The following is a 14,524-nucleotide window of genomic DNA, read 5'->3' on the forward strand; positions in this document are numbered from 1 at the left end:
TAGATAAAACCCTTGCTAGAAGTTGTCATCATGTCTTTAAAGTGTACTTTATCCTAAATATTCAAGAAAGGTTTAAATTACCCATTTGCATTAATTCTCTTTCATTTATCTCTGCTGCATGTACTGTGTCTTCCTTTTTTCTTGTGAGAGCTTGCCCAGCCTGAACAGATCATTGTAGAGCTCTGCAGATCTACACCTCCACATTGTTTCTGTTAAAAGTTAGACAGTCATGTGAATATTTAATTACAGGATTGTGATACATTTTTGTATTTCTCAAGGCCTGTGCAGGTGGTACATTGTTGTATTACTCAAGGTCTGTGCAGATGACTTACTGCTTCTGTTGCAGGAGTGAGCAAATTGTGGCCTTCCAGATGTGGCTACTCCTATATTCCCTCACAATCACCTCCTGATGATTATGTGTGAGGCTAATGGGAATTGCAATCCAGCAACAGCAGCATAACCACAGGTTGTCCACTTGTTTTGGTGACCTGACTAATCTATCCAGTGAGTTCATTTATGATTGATAAGCTTGCACTATCTGAGCAGTTGTTTTGATTTTGGTAAGTCACTGCATATCAAAATTATACAGTATTTTTTTCAGGAACTCTGGGTTAGATTATGAAGGATAACATCCTTCCACTAAGGTTCAGGTGGCTGTTTGAAATGGCATCGGATATGATGGAGGAGAGGACTTTTGTGGAAAAGAGAAATTGGCCAAAATTGTATGGCAGCACCTTAGCCTTAAGAGCCCAATACTGTATGCCTCTGCAGATTTTGCGTTCCTACTGCAACCTCCATGTCATTGTAAAGCCCCCTCCTCCAGCCCTGATATTCAGGAGGCAATATTTGGAAACTAGAGGAAGTCTTTGGGAAGTTTCATCCACTCAGAGTTCTTTACAGTTGTTGGATGCTTCATATCGAATAGAAGTCTATATATTCTGACTGCCAGTGAAATCATAACAATACAGGACAGTAAAACCAAGTTAGATAAATGTCTTATTTTATTTTTCAGGCATTCCAAGTCGCAAGATCAGCAGTTCCGCAGGAGCATCTGTTGATGTTAGGTCACCTCAAAACTGCCCTGAAGGTGAAGCACGAGGAGGAAACATACAGCCTTCACTTGCTGGTGCTGGAGAAGATGCAGTTAGGCTAGGTGATTAAAATTAACTTAATTTTTAAAATGCATTTCAAATTTTTGCAGGAAAGTATTTTAATTTTGGGTAGGGGGGTTGTAGCCATGTTAGTCTATTGATACAAAAAACAATAGTTGTAACAACTTAAAGGTGATAATGTGCCAAATAAAACTTGCTAGTCTTTGGGTTGCCAGAAGACATTGTTGTTTTATCTTTCATTGGCAGGGTACAGAGTGCCAGGAGCCGCCTCTCTTTTCCATGTAGCCACACCGCAGCAACCAAATTGTGCTGCATGGCTACGCGGAAAGCAAAGGAGTTCTGAAAAGCAGCTCCTTTTGGTGCCACTGCAAACTGCCTGCGGCGGTGCGAGCACATCACTCCTGGGTGCGCCCATCTGGACGGCATGCAGCAGTGACGTCATCGCTACACACGCCATATATATGGCATCGCGCAGCGATGACGTCCTGGTGACATCCTGGAGTTGCAGGGCGTCTGGAAATGACAACCCTAGCACATCACCAGGACATGCTAAAGGGCCCGTCTGTCCAGGGCCATTTGTATCTAAAACCTAAAACTTGTTCGTTGCATAGTATATATGATGTGTCCATCTTTGAAAACTAAATTTTAAATGCACGCATACATGTAAATTGAAAATTGGAAAGTGGTTGAAAACCAGCCATAGAGTGCAAGTGCCTTAAGAGGTTGCCAGTACATAGATGCTGTTGCCAGATTGCAAGGTCTTGAGTCCTAGTTCAACTTAATTTCTCTACAACTGAAATTGTTCTTTTGGGGACCTGCTTATATGTAACTGAAGTACTGGTTGACGAGCTGAAAGCTAGTTCTCAGTTATATAATTCTTATTTAGAAAATGGAAGACATTATTGTCTAAGTCCATCTAAGTTTTCAAACCTAAAAAAGAGGAGCATTTATACCCATGAAAGAAATTATCTAAAGCATTCTTAACTGATGCAACTATAGAGGTGGAATAAATTTTAGCCTACTTTAAATGAGAATGCTGTTTATTTATTAGGCTTTCATACTGGACAAGTATTGAAAGATGGTCGTACACTGCTCCTATAAATGTTCTTTTCTTCTACACCACTGTATCTAACAATAGAGTGTAAGAGTGCATACAGTAGCTGTAGCTCTCTGCTTTGGTTCCTCAGCATATCCTAATTTCCTTGTTTTCCACATGCACCAGCCTTATAGCTAGGCTACATTCATGTGTCTGCTAGTAATGTCTGCTGTCATATAATCAGGGATGTGTGCACCGTACACTTCCAGTTGATAGAAGGCTTTACTAATGGATAGGTACATGCTTTGCATACAGAGAGTACAGTGTGCCCGCGTCATACACGGGCGCCTTTTATGTGGCTTCCACTTTATGCTGGAAGCTCTGCACCATTTAATGAATGGTGTGCGCAACCGTGGCGCTTGCACCGCCTCATACACAAGCCCCTTTATCCTTAATGGGACTTGAGTATAGATGGAACTTGTCTTATGCAGCAGGTCCGGAACGGATCCCCATATAAGGCAAGGGACCACTGTACCATTGGCAATATTGGGTTAGGTGGCATGATAGTTTCTCTGCACAGGAGAGATTCATACGTGTATGGCATGCAGTTTTTCCTTGTATACACAGGATTGTGTACATTTCAGTCATTTATTCTAGAATTGCTGCAGTTGCTCACAAGAGAAGAGGAACTTTGTTTTCTGTGCAGTACTAGCTGCTGTGCCATTCTGTAGCTAGGAAACTATCGCTCTGCACAATTTCAAGCTGCAGTTCTTGCTGCTGGAATTCCTTTTCACCTTCCAGTTTTGGTTTTTGAGATTTCCTTTCTAAAATGGAGAAGTGTGTGCATATGTATAATGAAATCTTTTAAGATGCTGAATTCTCATGTGTTGTTAACCGCTATCAAGTTGACTGATGTACGATGACCTTATGAATGAGACCTCGAAGTCACCCTGTTATCAACAGTGCTGCTCAGGTCTTGCAGACTCAGATCCATGGCTTCCTTGATTGAGTCTACCCATCCATAATGCAGTCTTCCTCTTTTCCAATTACCTTCTACCTTACCAAGCATTATTGTCTTTACCATTGAGACTTGTCTTCTCATGATAAGTCCAAAGTATGACAGTCTCAAATTAGCCATCTTGGCTTCAAGGGAGAGTTCTGGCTTGATTTGGTCTAGGATCCATTTATTTGTCTTTTTAGCAGATATTCATAGAACTCTTTTCTACCATAACATTTCAAACAAGTTGATTTTCTTCCTATTTGTTTTCTTCACTGTCCAGCATTCAGAACCATACGTAGAAATTGGAAATATAAAAGCATAAACAATCCTAACTTTAGTATTCAAAGATATATCTTTACATTTCAGAATCTTGTCTTGTTCTTTTATAGCTGCCCTTCCACGTCCTAGTCACAGAATCATAGAATCATAGAGTTGGAAGAGACCACAAGGGCCATCCAGTCCAACACCCTGTCATGTAGGAATTACACAATCCAAGCACTCCTAACAGATGGCCATCCAGCCTCTGTTTAAAAACCACCAAAGAAGGAGACTCCACCACTCCGAGGGATTGCGTTCCACTGTTGAACAGCTCTTATTATCAAGAAGTTCCTCCTAATGTTGAGGTGGAATCTCTTTCTCTGTAGGTTGCATCTATTGTTCTGGGTCCTATTGTCTGGCGCAGCAGAGAACAAGCTTGCTCTATTCTTGATATGACACCCCTTCAGATACTTAAACAGGGCTATCATATCACCTCTCAACAATCTCTTCTTCAGGCTAAACATACCCAGCTCTCTAAGTCTCTCCTCATAAAGCATGGTTTCCAGACCCTTCACCATTTTGGTCATCCTCCTCTGGACACAATCCAGCTTGTCAACATCCTTGAATTGTGGTGCCCAGAACTGGACATAGTATTCCAGGTGAATAGTCTTCTGATTTCTTGATTGCAGTCTCTATTCTCATTAATGACTGAGTGCTTTTCCCCCTTCTCAATCAAGCTACTGTCCATTTGTAATTTATGGGTTAATTACACCCCAATTTAAGGCAGTTCCAAGGCTGAGTTCTTTATCTCAAAGTTTGTATTAATAGCCTTTAGCTGCCCCGTTTGACTTTTTAATGCTGGACAGGCTTTCTCCTGACTCTCCTCTGGAGATAATAATTTTTTTTTTTTATCTTCCTGTGTTCCTTTTATCTTCCTGCTATGGCTCCACCTCAGAGAATAAACATTTCCTTCTTTGGGAGCTTTTTTTTTAACTGCAATTATCCATTTTAGAACACTTAGGCAGTTCCTATCTGGCCATTGCTCAGGCCCCGCCCCCCAGATCTGATCCTAACCAGCAGAGATGACCTAGTTAGTGGGGTGCAAGTGGTGGGATCCTTAGATGGGAGCGATCATGTTCTCCTGGAATTTGTTATACATTGGAAAGGAGAAGCCAGACATAGTCAGACACACATTCTAGACTTTAGGAGAGATGATTTCAGTAAACTTAGGGAAATACTGGGGGTGATCCTGTGGTTAGGAATAGTAAAAGAGAAGGAAGTTCAGGATGGATGATAGTTTCTCAAAAGGGAGATACTGAAGGCACAATTTCAAAGTGTTCCAATGAGGAGGAAAAATGGGAGCTGTCTCAAGAAACCAGGATGAATGACTAAAGAACTTTTAACTGAGCGAAGTTTTAAATGGGGCATGTATAAGAAATGGAAAAAGGGGGAAATCATCTAAACAGAATTCAAACAAATAGCAAGCACATGTAGGGGGAAAGTCAGAAAAGCAAAAACACAAAATGAGCTCAGACTTGCTAGAGAGGTTAAGGACACTAAAAAGGGCTTTTAAGGTTATGTTTGCAGCAAAAAGAAGAAGGAAATGGTAGGGCCACTGCATGGAGAAGATGGTGAAATGCTAACAGGGGATAGAGAAAAGGCTGTCAACTCCTTCTTTGCCTCAGTCTTCTCACAAAAGGAAAAAGGTGTTCAACCTGAGGAAAATGGAGCAGAGGACACAATAGGGGAAATTCAGCACAGAATAAGTAAAGAGGTAGTGCAGGAATACCTTGTGAATCTAGATTAATTTAAGTCTCCAGGACTAGATAAACTATGTCCAAGAGTATTAAAAGAGCTGGTAAATGTAATCTCAGAGCCATTGGCAATAGTCTTTGACAACCCCTGAAGAAAAGGAGAAGTCCCAGCAGACTGGAGGAGGGCAAACATTATCCCCATCTTTTAAAAGGAGGGGAAAGAGGATCCTAACAATTATCACCCAGTTAGTCTGACATCAATGCCAGGAAAGATTCTAGAACAGATCATTAAACAGAGAGTCTGTAAAGGGAATGCCATAATCACAAAAAGTCAACATGGGTTTCTGAAAAATAAGTCATACCAGACTAATATGATCTCTCTCTCTCTCTCTCTCTCTCTCTCTCTCTCTCTCTCTCTCTCTCTCTCACACACACACACACACACACACACACACACACACACACAGGGAATGCTCTGGATGTAGTATATTTTGATTTTAGTAAGGCCTTTGACAAGGTTCCCCATGACATTCTCGCAAACAAGCTAATAAAATGTGGGTTAAACAATGCAACTGTTAAATGGATTTGTAATTGGTTGACTGGCCAAACCCAAAGGGTGCTCAGTGATGGCTCCTCTTCATCCTGGAGAAAAGTGACTAATGGGGTGACACAGGGTTCTGTCCTGGGCCCAGTGCTATTCAACATCTTTATCAATGACTTAGATTAAAGAATAGCGGGCATGCTTATCAAATTGGTAGATGACACCAAATTAGGAGGACTAGCTAATACCCCAGAGGACAGAATCAAAATTCAAAATGACTTTAATAGATTAGAAAGCTGGGCCAAAGCTAACAAAATGAATTTCAACACAGAGAAATGTAAGGTACTGCACTTAGGGCAAAAAAATGAAATGCATAGATACAGGATGGGGAACACCTGGCTGAATGAGACTATGTGTGAAAGGGATCTAGGAGTCCTAGTAGACCACAAGTTGAACATGAATCAACTGTGTGATGCGGCAGCTAAAAAGGCCAGTGCAATTCTGGGCTGCATGAATAGAAGTGTAGTGTCTAGATCAAGGGAAGTAATAGTGTCACTCTTTTCTGCTTCTGGACACCACAATTCAAGAAAGATGTTGACACGCTGAATCGTGTCCAGAGGAGGGCGACCAAAATGGTGAAGGCTCTGGAAACTATGCCTTATGAGGAGAGACTTAAGTAACTGGGTATGTTTAGCCTAGAGAAGAGAAGGCTAAGAGATGATATGATAGCCCTGTTTAAATATTTGAAGGGATGTCATATTGAGGAGGGAGCAAGCTTGTTCTCTGCTGCACCAGAGAACACGACCCAGAACAGTGGATGCAACCTACAGGAAAATAGATTCCACCTCAACATTAGGAGGAACTTCCTGGCAGCGAGAGCTGTTCGACAGTGGAACACACTCCCTCAGTGTCTGGTAGAGTTATTTTCGGAGGCCTTTAAACAGAGGCTGGATGGCCATCAGTTGGGGATGCTTTGATTGTGATTTCCTGCATGGCAGGGGGGTTGGCCCTTATAGCAATAGCAGCTTCATTTATGTATTATATCATCTAAGCAGTCTCTCAGCAGTTTACAACTGTAAGCTAATTGCCCCAGAAAGCTGGGTATTCATTTTGGCGACCTCAGAAGGATGCAATCCTGTGTCGAGCTTGAGCCCTGGCTGGTATTGAACCCACAGCCTTATGGTTTGTGAGCGAGTGGCTGCAGTACAGGCATTTCCAACTCTATGATTATATGTGTTCCTTTGCTGGTCAAACCATAGCAATAAATGATCAAACCTCATTTTTGTTTTATATTTCTTTTTTATTTCTCATATCTTGTGGAAGAGGCCTTTTGTTCCTTTTTGTTGTTGTCACCTTCCATTTCTCTACATAGATTATTATTAAACATTCTACTTGTCCGTGCACAGAAGTCGCTGACCTGTTGTATTCTGGTTCTTTTACTTTTTCTTCTCATTTGTCCTTAACTGCATAAGAGTTTGGCTACAGTTAATATGTTTTTACATTCCACCCTGACAATTAAATTCTTACACAGTATCAGATTTTATATTTGTGCAAGATATGCAGAAATTTAGAATATAAATATACCTGCCATGACTGTACAATTACCATGGTAGTAAAGATTAGGAAAAGGGATTTATTATCAACAATAACTTACCTCTATTGTATTGTTGTTTTTAAAGGGTTTCCTGTGGATCCACGGAAAGTTTTGATAGTGGCTGGCCATCACAACTGGATTGTAGCTGCATATGCTCACTTTGCAGTTTGTTATAGGTAAATACAGGATGGCTAATTCTGCCTTTTAGATTATGTGTAACATTTAAACATTTGTTTTGTTCTGCAGGAAAAATATTAGCATAGACATTTCAGTGTGTGGAATATTCCTGTTTAGATTTAGTCCAGAATTTCACCACACCGTGTATAAATTGTTGCATTGTAAAGGCAACAAGGTTTGCCAGTCTTCCTACAAAAGAACAGGCTGCCATTATTCAAGGAACAACTTGCCATTGTCAGATGGTCATTTATGTTTGGTTAATGCTATTAATTGATGTAAAAATAATGTTGGCAGTATATACGGCATGTCATTTCAAGTGACTAATATGTATAATATTCCACAAAACAGAGATGGGAAAACTGTGACTCTAAATCTTGGTGTGTAATTCAGCAGTGGCTGCTAAAAAGTCAAATCCCGTTAAGTCTGGAGGGGCTCAGGTTCTCTGTCCTTGTCTTAATATTAGGTTATAAATTTTTGGAAAGCATTTGCAGCTGATGTTTAATATTGCCAGAAAGTATTAGGATCAGAGTAGTTTTGTCATTTCAGATCACCTCTTTTCAGTACTAGGATCTTCAGGTTTAAATTTGATCCTTTTTTTATAAAGCAGGAAAGGGTCTCTTGTCACCTTAAAAACTGACAGATTTGTTAAGGAAGAGATTTCATGGACACTATCCAGGTTTATTATTTTATTAAAAAAATTATTGAACTATTCTTTGTGGAAGTCTACAAGTGCTACTGATCTACTATTATTATTATTATTATTAATATATCCCGCCTCTCCCTACGGATCGAAGCGGGAGAACAGCACATATATAAATTAACACATAGTTAAAATACATTCTCATTATACAAAACAAAATTTAAAAACACATTAAAATACCTGTACATGTGCAATATCAAATTCTGGTTCCTCATCAAGTTCCGAGTGGAGTATCATCTTAAGCTGTTAAAGCAGGTCTGGGGGGGTAGGCTCGCCGGAAGAGATCTGTCTTGATTGCCTTCTTAAAGGCATCTAAGGTAGTAATGAGATGGATCTCCTCAGGCAAGCCATTCCACAATTTGGGAGCCATCACAGTGAATGCCCTATGGGAAGTAGATCTTAATCTAGTCTTCGGGCAGTCCAATAGGTTCTTCCCTGTAGTTCTGAGAGTGCGGGGCAGATTGTGTAGGGAGAGGCGTTCCTTCAAGTAACTTGGTCCCAAGCCCAAGGGCTTTAAAGGTAATGACCAACACTTTGTACTGCGCCCGGAAACTAATCGGCAGCCAGTGAAGAGATCTTAAAATTGGTAAATATATGGTTAGTCCGAGGTGTACCGGTGACCAGTCTGGCTGCTGCATTTTGTACTAATTGAAGTTTCTGAACTTGATACAAAGGTAGCCCCAAGTAGAGTGCATTACAGAAGTCTAAACGAGAGATTACCAGCGCGTGCACCACTGCTTCAAGGTCCTTTCGGTCCAGGTAGGGACGCAGTTGGCATATCAACCGAAGTTGGTACCAGGCACTTCTGGCCATTGCATCTACTTGAGATGATAATTGTAGTGATGGATCCAGAAGAACCCCCAGACTGCGCACTTTGTCCTTTAGGGGAAGTGTGACCCCGTCCAGGACTGGTTGACAAATCTCCATCCGTGGACTTGGGGAACCTATCGCGAGTACCTCTGTTTTCTCAGGATTCAGCCTGAGTTTGTTTTCCCTCATCCAGCCCATTACTATGTCTACTCCACTGCATCAAGATTGCTTGAAAAACAGCATGGGACATTGTTTGGTTGTGACAAAAAAGTGTCCCAGTGGCTGAAAACATTGGCATGGTTAGCTGCTCAAACAGATGGCCCAAAAGAGCCACCCTCAGGCTACATGGGGGGCCTGGTGTTCAGATGACGCATGCTCCAAACTCAGTTGGAAGGCACCCCAGGCATGTCTCATCCTGGAAGAACCATCCAAAAAATAACTGCTCCATACTCTGAACAAATCTTGCCAAGAAAACCCACCTTAGGGCCGTGATAAGTTGGAAATGACTTAAAGGCACACAACAACATATATAGATACCCCCACAATAATGGATAGAATGCAACGTTTCTCAGGTGAAGAAGAGGTTTTTTTCATATTTGCTGAGCAGAATACTGTTTTTGGAGTGCGACATCTCTCAACTGCAGACCTCTACTCTTTGTGCCAACCAGAACATTGCTTGTATTCATGTTAATCGTCAATCAACTTGTTTCTGCTCATGCATGTCTGATTCCCATGAGCCCATACAGATATGAAGTTATACAACCTTTACTGTAATCAATATAGTGGTCTCCCTTGTGAATGGCAAGCATGTTGGGGTTCCTTTGATTAGTGTTCCAGCTTGGCAGAGGGTTGGACTTGGTGGCCCCTGTGGTCTCTTCCAACTCTGTGATTCAACTCTATGATTCTGTGGTGTGTCTATGCTTCTCTTGGTGAATTCCCCTTGATCAATGGTAATTTGTCTATAAATGCTGCTGTACCACATTCCAGAGGGGACTGAGTAGAGTTCTGGTATTCCAGAATTTGCCCAACACTTTCAGGCTTAGCAAAGCACAATTTGGAAAAGTTACTTTTTTAGATGATAACTCTCCAAATCCTCTAGCTTGTATGGCCATTGGCTGTGCCAATTCATAGATTCTGAGAGTTCTGTACTCTCCCAAATGTTCTGCACCTTTTGGATGGTTCCTTTGAAGCAAAGTTTGGAACAGCTATTTTTTGGACTCAGAAATTGTATGCATTTTCTGATTGTGTGTATTTTATTTCATGCATTTTAATCTGATTTCTTGAACAAATATAGGAGAATGTTTGGCCTCCAGATACTTCACAGTTCATCATCCAGAAACCCTAGTCAGCATAGTCAGTAGTAAAAGCATTATGGGAATTGCAGGCTAAAAATCTGGAGGCTCCCCACTCCTGACCTAGAGGTTGTTTGTTCTGAAGTTTGGGTATATCATGGAAAGCTTGCTTTGCAGAAACATGTTACATAAATATATATAAATATTTATATATATATATATATCTTTCTCCTAGAATTAAAGAATCCTCTGGATGGCAACAGGTGTTCACAAGTCCATATTTAGACTGGACTATTGAGCGTGTGGCTCTGAATGCAAAGGTTGTTGGTGGTCCACATGGAGACAAAGATAAAATGGTTGCTGTTGCATCTGAGAGCAGCATCATCTTATGGAGTGTTCAGGATGGTGGTAGTGGTACTGAAATAGGTGAGTTATGTTTTTAGTTTTGCCACTAATGGTATATATCAGTTCAGTGTTTTACCCTTGTAGTGTAACTCCTGTTTAAAATAATTTTCTCACAGCAAGCAAAAGCTAATTTTTGTTCAATTAACATTTATTTCTCCTTTAGCCATCACTTATAGGCGAAAACAGTACCTTAATAGGAAAGATGATAACATCTAAGAGCAATAGTTTACTTAATGGGTAGATGATGATATATGTCAATTACAAAAAGTGTTACCGAAGCCCTGTTGTGATAATAAGTTGAAAGTAATTTAATTTGTGACTGACTTATTTCAGCTCTGCATGGTGAACTTAAATGTGGGAATTAGAGATGACAGTTTGGAATGACTGCCAGCTTGTCTTGTTCTTACTAAAAGCCATGTTTCTCAAGGTCTCCTTCTGATAACCTTCAAAAAGCATAATTTGGGCAATGCTTTGCCACTAATAGTCTTTTGAGCAGAGATTATCAGAGATGGCTAGCACTGGGCATCAGACAGCTTCAGAGCCAAGGGCTTCACATTACCAGAAGGTACATAAATATGGAAAAGGCTTTCAGAGAAGTCAAGTACTTCACTCTAGAGATCTGACTGAAAGCTTGTCGTGCTTACTAAAATACATACTTGCTTCCAAACATCAACAGTAGCCTTTCTGAAGAGGGACAGAGATACAAGGAATCTCTTGAATTCCAAAATAGGATTTAAGTAATGGTGTAATGATAATGACAGACTGTTTCCCTAAGCTACAAAGAGCTGTCACCACAGATTTAATTTATTCAGAACTATAGATATGGTGTCTTGATACATTTTTCCAAAATCTCTTGTATTTTTAGAAAGGTACTCAAAGGAGTGGGTTTGTTTCCTGTCCTCAAGTAATTAAGTCCCTGAAGGATTCAATATTTGTGAAAAGAATGACTGTAGAACAGTGTAAATATTCAGTTCATTTGGTTTGGCTATGGCAGTAAAAGGGTATTTATTTTTGTATTTACTTTTTTATGTCCATGGTGTTCTTAATCAGGTGGTTCAGAGAATTTTAAAAAATCTTTAAATTAAATTAAAAGGCAGCAAATTCAATTTAGACTGCAGGTAGCAAAAAACAGCAATAAGGAAAAAACTTGATTTAAAACCTCTCTTTTTTGGGGAGAACAGGCAGCGGATAAATATTTTAAAGCCATTAACACCAGGTGGTGATACTTCATTTATTTATCACCTGGTACCAAATAGATAGCCATGCCAGTGCCAGGCAAGCCTCTTTAGGGAAGGAGTTTCAGAAGGAGAAGGCAGTAATAAAAAGCCCTTTGGTTGCCATTTAGAACAGTTACAATGGATATAAGTTGCACATACAATCTAAAACAGTCTCCACCAACCTGCTGCTCTCTACATCTTTTGGACTAGAACTTGCATCATTCTTGATTGTTGGCTTCAACTAGTTGGATTTGTAGTTAGAGCAACCGAAAGACACAATACTGGGAAATCTGTTTTAAAATGTTTGTTTAGTATGCTTCTTAAACTATTAAATGATAGAAGGAAGTGTTTGCCTTCTCAAAGAAGTATGTAAAAAAAAACTATTAAAAAGAGAAATGAAGACGTTATTCCCAGTAGCTTGAGTTGACATGCCCGGTAATGAAGGCCCTGTACAGACTGGTATTTTGTGCTGCCTGGTGGACGGAGTCAGGACACAGCGTCCTGAGGCTGGATGCCCTAACCCCGCCCCCAGGGTGTCATGATGCTGCCTGCCATTCCAGACAGCACGTGGCATCATGGCATGACTCCAGCGGTGCATCCAGATGGCACCCTTTGGAGGGCACAAAAAGGAGCCGCTTTTTGCTGCACCTTTTTGCGCCCTCCAGAGTCTGGATTGGGGCCACAGCTTGAGGTTGCCATGGCCAGGTCTGGCCTAGAAAGGGGTGGTCTGTATAGCCCCAAACTCTTCTTTTCCTCACAGCCAGGGGTGATTACAAAGGTAAAATAAGTCAGAGGGATTATTTTCTGCTATTTGCTACTGTTCATTTGTTCTTTTATGTCCAGTGTTCCTTTCCATGTGCTCTTTGTTTGAGTCATATCGTTCCAAGTTAAGGGAACTTTTAATCTGCAACAGGCAGTGTAGACGTTTCTAGAGTCTGAAAACACTGGACCGGCAGTCTTTTAGAAATAGAGTAAAGGGAGACTTGAAAGCATATCAAGATAGAGAAGAGAACAGGCAGCCTGTATGTGTGATTGGGGTGGGACTGTGGCTGGCATTACATAGCAAATCCATTTTAATATTAACCTCTGGGAAGGAAATGAATACTGAGAAAAAAAGAGAAAACATTTTTTCTCAGTTTGGTCACATTTGAGGCATGAAAGCTCTTCATTACAAAATGGCCTTTCAAATGATCAACAAAAGCTAAACTGATTGATTGTGTAAATGATAACTGTATTGATGTAAAAATAATAATAATGATAAAACAAAAAAAATGAACATACCTATCATGAATAAGATACAGAGAACTTTGTTCTTTTTATAGCTGTACTAAACAACATACTAAAAAAGCTATATTGACATTAATACATAGCCTATTTTTGGTTTGTTTTAGTTACTGAATAGACAAGGCTCTTCTCTTTCAGAGAACTTTACAGGGCCATTTCTCTTGCAGAGGCTAATGTCAGCAGGCCTGCCTAGGGATAGATACATAGTGCTTTGTTCATGTCCTGTAAAAGAAACAATTTGTTGTTACAAACACTCTTCAGAAGCTGACAACACCATCTATGGAAAATTGCAAGGGCTGGCATCTCTATGATAGAGCTCTCCCAGAGGCTGTTTTCCCTTCAATATTACTTACATAAGATACTACTACTGGATTGCTGCTATAAGCAATATTTTACTGAGAGGGCCCCTTAAGACAAGAACCTGTCATTACTTATACCATCGTCTTCCCTGTGGACGGCCATCAGGATTGTTGAGCCTAAGCAGGAGTGACACTTTAAATTCCTTCAGACTATTCACACTGTCTTCCTTGATTTCCCTGAACCTCATCCTTCTCCAGAGTAATCAATTCTAGTTGTTTCTCTCCTTTTTATTATTGCCTCCTTTTATGTACCCTGCTGTTAAATATAGTCAGCATCAGAGATGATCATATGCCCTGAAAAATTATTTGGCATTGTAATTAAGTCATTTTATGCATCAAGCTTCTTGGCTGCTATCAAAAAACATAGCAACTTCCATCTTCCACTTTAAAATATCAGATTGGTTCTTAGTGTCACAGTTTCTTCCCTCATTAATTCTGAAAATCTAAAGGGTCTTCAAAAGGGTTTTGTAAAGATTTTGATACAAGTATTGGTATAATTGCATGATTGTTTTCTACAGCATTAATTAATTCTTAAGTGGATTTATAATGAAAGTACAGTAAACTGTATAACGAAACCATTTTATTTGGCAACCGACTTAAATGTTTTGCTGCATTTTCTATACTGTAAGCTTATTCTGATTTGATGGATGTAGCTGGCAAGCATTCTGTCAAATCACACTCAGAAAATAAACTTGGAAAAGCACAAGAGTCTCTCAAGTCATGAAGGTAATAATCAACTAATTGACTTGACAGTTTGTGTCACAAATCTGATTAAAATCCATAGATAATTTAGTGCCATAGATAACTGGAGAGAGTTTGCATGCTGATGAATTAGTTTATAGTATACTGTTCTGCTGCAAGAGTCCTAAATTGAGTCACCTTTACTTTTTTCTTCAGTTTGGCTATTCAGAATATCATATTTTGAAGAACTGGCACAAGATCATTAATTGTAACAATGAGAATAGATTAAAGTTCTTGTTTTGAC

General features: G+C 40.0%; 1 protein-coding gene across 1 annotated transcript in view; it reads left to right on the top strand.

Annotated features, from left to right (window-relative positions):
- The window catches only part of KCTD3 (potassium channel tetramerization domain containing 3), a 59,538-nt gene that overhangs the window by 20,593 nt on the left and 24,421 nt on the right, over positions 1-14,524 (top strand). The window contains exons 7-9 of the mRNA XM_089529309.1: positions 1,013-1,153; positions 7,381-7,471; positions 10,510-10,700. Coding sequence (XP_089385435.1) covers positions 1,013-1,153; positions 7,381-7,471; positions 10,510-10,700 — 423 coding nt within the window. The remainder of the gene's footprint in view (positions 1-1,012; positions 1,154-7,380; positions 7,472-10,509; positions 10,701-14,524) is intronic.

Source organism: Sceloporus occidentalis, unplaced genomic scaffold (genome assembly GCF_023333645.1).
Source record: "Sceloporus occidentalis isolate IW3139 unplaced genomic scaffold, rSceOcc1.0.p SCAF_6, whole genome shotgun sequence".
Classification (NCBI taxonomy): domain Eukaryota; kingdom Metazoa; phylum Chordata; class Lepidosauria; order Squamata; family Phrynosomatidae; genus Sceloporus; species Sceloporus occidentalis.